This window comes from Arachis ipaensis, chromosome B03 (assembly GCF_000816755.2).
Source record: "Arachis ipaensis cultivar K30076 chromosome B03, Araip1.1, whole genome shotgun sequence".
Classification (NCBI taxonomy): domain Eukaryota; kingdom Viridiplantae; phylum Streptophyta; class Magnoliopsida; order Fabales; family Fabaceae; genus Arachis; species Arachis ipaensis.
Genome location: NC_029787.2, coordinates 135,663,869 through 135,672,543, shown reverse-complemented (window position 1 = coordinate 135,672,543; position 8,675 = coordinate 135,663,869). Strand labels below are relative to the sequence as shown.

Sequence of the window (8,675 nt, the reverse complement as noted above, 5' to 3'; positions counted from 1 at the left end):
CAGGCTTCTCGTTTAATATTTCCTTTCAACTTATACATACGTGTCACCCTACCACACAGAGCTTTACGCCTAGGACGTAAATCAGGAGTGGTGAGGTGCTACAACCTCTAAAAATAAAATACGTACATAGATATAGTTGAAAGAAGTTGTAACTAGGAGCCTTGATAGGACGTAAATCAAGGGTGGTGAGGTGCTACAACCTCTAAAAATAAAATACGTACATAGATATAGTTGAAAGAAGTTATAACTAGGAGCCTTGAAAAAGAAGTTAAGCAAAATCGAAATAAAAGTATCAAGCTCCGAACTCGACCTACGAAGCAAAGGCCGGCCAGAGTATATATATATATATAACCCAAAATATCCCAGACTCGTAAAACTGACAACCTATTTCTCCAAGTCAACCTCTAAGAGGGACAAGTATAAAATACAAGATGGGGAATCTATATACATATGTAAACATAAATAAAATACAACCCTAAGTCTCCAGAGTTCTTCGCTTCCACATAGTCTTCGGAATGCTTAGTGAGGTACCTCTGACTTGCATCTTGGTCGATTCCCTAAGCCCGGAATACCTCAATTATCCACTGTTTCTCAAGCTCCAAAGCTCCAACTCCTCACCAATTGAATTTCCAACTCCCAAAATTTAATTCAAAGCTTTCAATATCCACCAATTTTATCGGATGTCCCCGCCAATTTAACTCCAATTCAACAAGATACACGATCGAATTCATACAATATCACAATAATCAACATTGAACTAACTCACTAAATTACCAATTCACAAGGGTTAGGATTTTTTTACCATTACCCACGAGTCAAATGGACAAAGGCCCTCACTATCCACGAGCTAATTTGACCCTAGAACATCAAAACCACATAATCTCTCAAAATCAAAACCTTAAATTTCAAAATTAAAGAAGAGTGGTTGAGTGAGAAATCGCTAGATTCTTACCAAATTGTTCGGTGGGTTTTATATAGAATTCCGAGACAAACGCGTGGTCACTGACGGCTCGTCAATTAGAGTTCCGGATTGAAAGTTACGTGGAATTGAAATGTTTAAGGAGGGTTTGGGGTTTTCGACGTAGTTTCTCTCTTCTGCGTGCTTCCAACGAGGATAATGGGGAAGAAGGGTTGGGTTCCAGTATATATAAGTGGGCCTTGGGTCCAGTTTGACCGGTTTGATTCGTTAGTTCGATTTTGGACTAAAATTTTTTAGTTAGTGTCAAAATTCGTATTTTTTAATATTTCTACTTCCCTAAATTATAAAATTTAATTTTCTAATTTCTTTGAATAATAATTAATTTATTGATTAATTATTTACTAATTACTCAAAATTTACAGTACCACCTTATTATCATTGACTTATGACTCGAATATAAAGATTTGAATATTTGGGTGTTAAAAAAAATATAATTGAAAATAAGCTTATTTAACAACTTATTATGAATAGACCTATTTATCTCATGCAATCTTAATAATGCCATTTAAATATTTATCTGCAACTACAACTATATACAATATCCAAAATTTTGTGTAGAAAATAGTGTCTTAAAAGTATTAGCCACTTAAATATACACTTTTAATTAATTAAAAAGCTTTTTGTATCAAAGTCTAAAGTACTATGAACAGAGACTAAAATCAAATCAGCATTAAAAATAAGTTTACCAATCCATTAATCCTATAAAACTATCAGCTAACTACATATGAACTAGCTAGGTAAAGTACAAACCTCAATATTAGTGTTTCATTAATCTATTAGATTTTGAATTCTACTTGAAAGAACAACAAAACTTTCTTAATTCTGGCTACAAAATTTACAATTAAAAAAATCAAAACTCTAGAATAAAAAAAAAATCAAAAGAGAGGAATAAAATTAAATTGATAAATGATTGATGAGATAAACTTACTTTTGATTAGAAGAGAAAAGTAAAGGGCGCTGAGAAAATAAGAGTGAAGAGTTTATAGATTCCATTGAGTTGTTAATTTGAATTTTGGATTTGAATTTTGAATTTTACTTCAATAAACAATAAATTTTCTAATTTTGGTCAATAAAAATAAAATTAAAACCCTAAAATAAGAAGAACTAAAATAAATCAACGTAATGCATTGATTGATATGAAAAATTCACCTTTGATTAGAAGAGGAGAATGAAGCGTGCCGAAAAGAGGAGAAGAGCAGAGTGAAGCGCACTGAGAAGAGAAGAGAAAACGGTGCTGAGAAGAGGAGATGAACGGCACAAAGAAGAGGAGAGTAAACGATACGGAGAAGAGAATAAACTGCGGAGCAATGGCGATGCGCATCATGATTCTTTTTTGGCGCGTAGATGTATTGTGGTTATTTTTGTAACACCGTATATGTATATGGTATTTTATCGTATTTGTATATCGTGGTTGAAATTGGTGGTTGAAACTGGTATACAAATAGTATTTTTGTAATTTTTTAATATTAAAATAGTTTTGTCAATCGAATTCTATTTTTTATGAGAATAAAATTAAGAGTATAATTTTAATATACTAATAGTGTAAAATATTTTATATAGTGGTACAATTATATTCATTCGTTTTTTTTTGTGACTATTATATCCATTCGTTTAAATGACCATTCATGGGATCAATGTAAAAAGTAATTATTTTTATTAATGTGTATTACGTAATTAGTTATACTTATAAAACTACTTTACACACGATACATCAAAATTAAATTAATAAAATTAATTTTGTTTTTTCATAAATAAATTTAAGAACGTTTTGAACATTTGTGAGTAGAAATAAACAAGTAGTAGTTCACTCAATTTTTTGAAAATTATGAAAGGCAAATTATCCGTTGTTGCTTGAAAATGGGAGGCAGAGCCGAATTGAGAATAACCAACCGGAAATAACGAATAACTTCCTAACCAACTAACTTTGCCTCCACATTCGCAATCGCATTTCAATGGACCCCAACGACGACGTTTATTCAGACACCCTCAATTGCTCCGACGGCCACGCCAATGACTCACCGGAACCTTTCTCCGCCTCTGCTCCCGCTCTCTGCGATCCTCAACCGCCCCCGCTCCCTCTTTATAGTCCTCCCTCCGCCAAGCTACGCCGCCGCTCCGTTTGCCCCCCATCTCTCTTTACGGAATCTACGGACACCGCTTCCCGGAGTGAAATCATCGATGACGACGACGCCAGAAAGAGCTCCCAAAAGCATCATCGGAACCTCCTAAAATTGAAGGAAATCAAGGCCTCCGAATTTGAGGAGATTCCCGCGAAACCTAATTCGATTCAAGAGAAAAAGGTTCCTCCTTTTCCATCTGCGAGTATTGTGACCAAAGAGAAAGGCGAGGAATCGACGTTAACCACAGCTGTATCTGCAAAAGACGATGTTCTTGCTGATTCCGCTGACTCCTCTGAGGTGCCGAGGCTCGTCGATTCTCCTCCGTCGAATACGCTAGAGTATGCAACGGGATTTGTAATTAGGGCAATTTTGTTTCAAATCAAAATCTTGATTTGGTTAATAAAGTTTCCATTGTGGCTCACTGTCCACACTTGCATGTTCATCGTGGACCCTTTCGGAACATGGAGAAAGGGTATTCGTTTTTCGACTCAGGTTTTGGGTTGTGCCTTTGGGTTCGTTGGTATTCCAGCTCGGGTAATTTTTAAGGATCAGAAAGCATTCTGGAACGTTGCGTTTAGGTGTGGATGGGGGTTCTTGTGGTCTATGGTCGTGTGTTGCGTTCTGTTTGCTCTTGCTGTTTCCTCACTTGTTTTTAGTGGGTTTGTGGTCAGCGGGTTAGCGCAGAAGCCAACCCAATTGATAAAAGGTTTCAACTTTGACTACACCAAGCAGAGTCCTGTGGCATATGTGCCTCTAATATCGTGTGCTGGTGTTGTTGGTGGCCATGATTCAGTGAAGGAAATTGCAGCTAGTAAGTGGGTGGGTCAAAGGGTGTTACCTCCTAAACAGAATGTGCAGGTTACTGTTTCATTGGAAGTGCCCGAATCAGGTTACAATAGAAATCTTGGGGTATTTCAGGTACCTATTTATCTGATTCATTTCATTGTAAGCAAACTTTGCTGTTGTGAAGATTTGCTAGTTCTGCATCTTCACTTAATTTAAATGCATATGGTTCTTACGTTAGTTAGTATTGGGATCCTCTGATGGTGAATATCAATAACCTAATCTGGGACCTCTAGCATCCACTTTTGAATGTAGCTATGTGTGCTTAGATGCAACTTCATGCTGTCTTAATTTAGTGCCCTTGTCTTTGTAAAATTTTGGTAGGTAACAATAGATTTATTAGCACTGCTCTTTTTCCGTAATTGGCAAGTCCACTTTTGTGTCAAGGTTGTGTTATTAAGATACTATATGGATATTTTCATGTGAGAATTTCACGACCTTCTCTCATTGAGCCTCATGCTTGGCTCCACCTTCTCAATCGATGGTAAAAATAAACACATGAAAAGATCAAGTGAAATTTATTTTCATGGGAGAGGATCCATTCCCCTTAAGACTTAAGAGGCAGGCATTTGGTTGGCCTTTGCACGACAGCCAAAACGTTTGGCTGAAATGTTTGTATCTGTTATATTTATTTATCACCATGTTGATCAAGAGACTTGAAAACAGCTTAAGATCTACTAGTCAAAGTTCAAGAATATATTATAATTGTATTGGTGTTTCTTCATAGTTTCTTCAAGCATATGAAGGTGCATTCAGTTAAAATTGCCATTTCCTTCTAGTATCCCGGCACTTGAAGAATTAGAACCTTGACGATGACAAATACTGCTCACGTATTATTGCTGGCCATGTAGCATTGCTATAATATTATTATTATTATCTTGCTTACTTTTTCAGGACTTTCATTTTGGTCTTATTTTGCAGATCAGAACAGACTTTCTAACATATAGTGGTAAAACAATTGCAAGTTTGAGCCAACCTTGCATGTTAAAATTTAGAAGTGAACCTATCCGGCTAATGACGACTCTAGTCAATATTGTTCCTCTTCTTACTGGTTATGCATCAGAAACACAGACTCTGGACGTGAAGATAAGCGGTTTTGTTGAAAGGGAGGAACCTACTTCGTGCTTAAGAGTTACCCTTGAGCCACGATCAGAGTATATACATGGTGCTGGCCTTCCTCAAATATATGATTCATCTGTGGTAATTGAGGCACAACTCCCATTTTACAAGAGGATCATATGGAATTGGAAGATAAGCTTATTCATATGGATTGCAATGACAACATTCTTTGTGCAGTTTCTGTTTCTCCTAGTGTGTTGTTGGCCTTTCATTATTCCAAGATCCAGGCAAAGGAGAGGTCCTGCTCCTCGTAATGGTAAATAAAGTAAAACATTCTTCACCCTCCATTTTTTTTTCTCCTAACAGTGTAAAGCTAGCATGTTCTGACATGTTGAATTCATTTTTTCTTCCTAATTTTCCTTTCCTATCAGCAGTGTATACATGTTTTATTTCACATTACATTATGTAATTTATAATAAAATATAGAGAGTACTCTTCAATCAAAGAATGTTACGAGTACAATCTAAGAATTCAGACAGTTACAGTTGATTCGTGTTTTTCCATTTTTTTTTGTCCCTGTCATTAGTTGATTGTAGAAATGGCTTTTGAAATGGAATGTAGGCTTAACTAAAGCCTAGTGCCAGGAAAACCCAAGTGAAGCCAGTGGGCCTTGAGAACCCTAATTCAATTCTTCTTTGATATTTGATGAATCAAATACTACTAACTGAAATGAATTGAGAAGAGCATTGATGAATGTTCATATTCTCATTCTTTATTTAAAAGAAGAGGCAGAGTTGATGACTGCAACAAGTCGTGTTTAAATTTTGATGATCACATTCACGGGTTTTTAATGAGAATGAAAACACCAGGAAACATTGGTGGTTTCCGGGTTGATGCATCATGCATGTGAATCAGACAATCTTTTGATGCAGCCCATATTCCATAACTCTGATCTTATCTGCTTCAGAGTTGACTCAGTTATCGCTTGTTTTACTTTTCAATTTCAATCATCCCTTAAATGCATGCGTACTAGTAGTAATAGATTTGGGTCCCTACACACTCTAATTTTTCATTTTTCAAAGAGCAAGACAGCATCTGAGAGGCATAAAATAAAATAAGTTACTACTATTGTGGAATGTGGAGCACTTATTAAGTTATTATTATTATTACCTGTCAAGTTCAACTAACTAATCTCAAACATAAATGATTGTCTCTTCATTTCAACATGTAAAAGTTGTCCTATAACGAAACTTGTTGAAATTTTGGTTTTTGCATGATGAGTTAGTCTTCCATTTCAGTTGTTGTTTCTTGACCCAAGTTTTTTATTTCTGCGTATTTGGAGACACACACCCCCACCACGACGATTTTACAGAGCCAATTCAAGACTTGCAAACACACACCCAACTTTTCCTCTTTGCTTGGAAAATATTAACACAACTAACCCAACTGAAATCATACCAAATTAGACTTGATAATTTATAACATTATGTTGAGAATTGATATAGTAATACAATTTGGGCATGAGTCTAAACTCTAAAGACTAGCTTGTCTTTTGACGAAAGAAGCGGTGTTTTTAATAACACGAGAAGGGGGGTTGGCGGTGTGCCTGAGAGCGTTATAAACCCAAGTACCAGCAACAGCCCCCAAAACTGGAGCTACCAAGTATATCCATATCCCTTTGTATTGATTGTGCACTATTGCTGGCCCTATGCTCCTTGCTGGGTTCATTGATGCCCCTGTTATTGCCCTGTCACTCACACCATATTACTCTATTATTTATTTCCTTCCAAAATATCATCATAAATTAATGTTGTAATAATACCATTACCGTACCCTGCAAACATCACATTCAGCAACACCGTGGAGCCAACTGCAAGCCCAGCCAACTCACCTACCTACATCATCCAAAATTAAATTACAATAAATAATAAGCCGTCCAATGCGCTCTCAGTCTCACAACTGCCGTGTCATGTAATAACAACTATTCGTCAAATCATGTACCATTTTTTATGCCCTAGTAAGAATCAGAGTCTACTGAATTGATTACCTAATAATAAAAAATTTAAGAGAAAACATTGCAAGCAAGAAAGAAAATTAGATGTTACCGCTCTGCTATCGGTTGCGACCCCGGATATGACGAACATAAGATAAAAAGTGATGATGAATTCGATGACAAATGCTTGTAGATCAGAGCCAGCTGGGAGTGTTCCTGCGAATTGGTTTTGCTTCCCATCGAATAATAATCTCAGGGTTCCACTTGCAAGTGTAGATCCAACAACCTGAGCTGCTACATAGACCGGTACCTACAACATTAATGTGGAGCCATGAATTTATACCTACATGTGTCACATGGTTTTGGTAATTAATGCCCTAGTGTGAGATAAACCTGTTTGTTTGACTCTCTAATAGTAATTGGAAAAGTCTAGGGAGCCAGCAGATTTATTAAAATCTGGCCAGCACTTAGCCAGTAAAAGAAAAATGAGTGATTTTTCACCATTAGATGAAATCTCACACCATTAAATACACTATTGATGGCTACAACTTACAAAATCTGCTGTCACCCTAGCACTCCTCGTAGTAATTCCTGTTTAACTTTTTGTCTTTATCACTAATATTCTAACCTGCTTGAAGGGGAACCTTCTAGTAGAAGCAAAAGCGATGGTAACAGCAGGGTTGAAGTGGGCACCAGAGATGTGACCGATGGAATACACGAGTGCCATAACGGCCAATCCCCAAACAATAGAAATCCCCGGAAGTGTAACGACATTGTCGTTGTTCTTGTTCACAACCACCGCAGCACACCCTGCAAATATCAAGAAATATGTGCCAACCACTTCTGCCACAAACTGTATTCAAATCTCATGTTACGTTATGCCAGATAGGTTGTGAAGAAAGATCAGAATTAATAATAAGTAATACCTTCTGCAACAAAGAGACAGGGAGAGAGGTGGGTGGTGATGATGACGAGTTTTCGTTGTTGTTGTTGTCTATATTCATAACCACTTCATGCTTTCCATTTGTTTCTGACGATGGATTCGCAGCCATAATTAATCACCTTTGATCCTTGTATTAAGCTTCAACAATGTTTTTAGGTTATGAGAGAAAATTAAAGCGCACACACAACGCAAGTGCCGAAATTCAACAAGGGAGTTGGAATAGAGATGCTTTCAGATCAGATAATCCAAATATAGATGAACAAAACCAAAATGTTTATTTTGGAGCGATGTGATCTGTTTAGTGTTTACATATTTGGAAGCTATGGAGATATAGACACGGTAGGTGGATTTTGATTTTGATTTTCTACTACGAAAGCCAAAATAATGGTGAATCAATAATAAAATACAATAATAATGTAGATAAAGCTTATATGGACTTTTCGTTCCCGGGAAAGCGGTACAAAATAAAAGTGGATACGACTTTCCTCCTTTTTCTTTGATGACTAGTAATAAAAATGTTAATAATAAGTACACGTATACTTTCAATTAAATTCGTGTTTATCATTCTATTTCTTTTGTCAGTTTGGACTCTCAATTAGTCAATTTTACGTATCAGAAATTTAATATAGCATATTAAAAGGCATTATATATTATCACTTAATTAAAGTCTAACTGCAATTATTTCTAATGGTGATACTATAAATATAAATATTTATATAATTAAATCTAACTTAGATT

At 36.0% G+C, this 8,675-nt stretch overlaps 2 protein-coding genes across 2 annotated transcripts; one reads left to right on the top strand and one right to left on the bottom strand.

Moving 5' to 3' along the window:
- LOC107632156 (seipin-2-like) lies at positions 2,795-6,209 on the top strand. The gene is made up of 2 exons (XM_016335831.2): positions 2,795-4,017; positions 4,864-6,209. Exons 1-2 carry the CDS (start codon positions 2,932-2,934, stop codon positions 5,323-5,325), a joined length of 1,548 nt encoding a protein of 515 aa, XP_016191317.1. The 5' UTR covers positions 2,795-2,931; the 3' UTR covers positions 5,326-6,209.
- LOC107632157 (nodulin-26) lies at positions 6,388-8,319 on the bottom strand. The gene is made up of 5 exons (XM_016335832.2): positions 7,921-8,319; positions 7,623-7,847; positions 7,107-7,304; positions 6,835-6,896; positions 6,388-6,748 (listed from the first exon to the last, which is right to left on the bottom strand). Exons 1-5 carry the CDS (start codon positions 8,044-8,046, stop codon positions 6,535-6,537), a joined length of 825 nt encoding a protein of 274 aa, XP_016191318.1. The 5' UTR covers positions 8,047-8,319; the 3' UTR covers positions 6,388-6,534.

Bases quoted from the DNA above. Each gene is read 5' to 3' on its own strand.
- LOC107632157 (XM_016335832.2), bottom strand. From the start codon at position 8,046: ATGGCTGCGAATCCATCGTCAGAAACAAATGGAAAGCATGAAGTGGTT. The intron at 6,897-7,106 runs GTAACATCTAAT...TGGATGATGTAG, and splicing joins TCGCAACCGATAGCAGAGCG to GTAGGTGAGTTGGCTGGGCT. The intron at 6,749-6,834 runs GTACGGTAATGG...TGTGAGTGACAG, and splicing joins CTGAATGTGATGTTTGCAGG to GGCAATAACAGGGGCATCAA.
- LOC107632156 (XM_016335831.2), top strand. From the start codon at position 2,932: ATGGACCCCAACGACGACGTTTATTCAGACACCCTCAATTGCTCCGAC. The intron at 4,018-4,863 runs GTACCTATTTAT...CTTATTTTGCAG, and splicing joins GAAATCTTGGGGTATTTCAG to ATCAGAACAGACTTTCTAAC.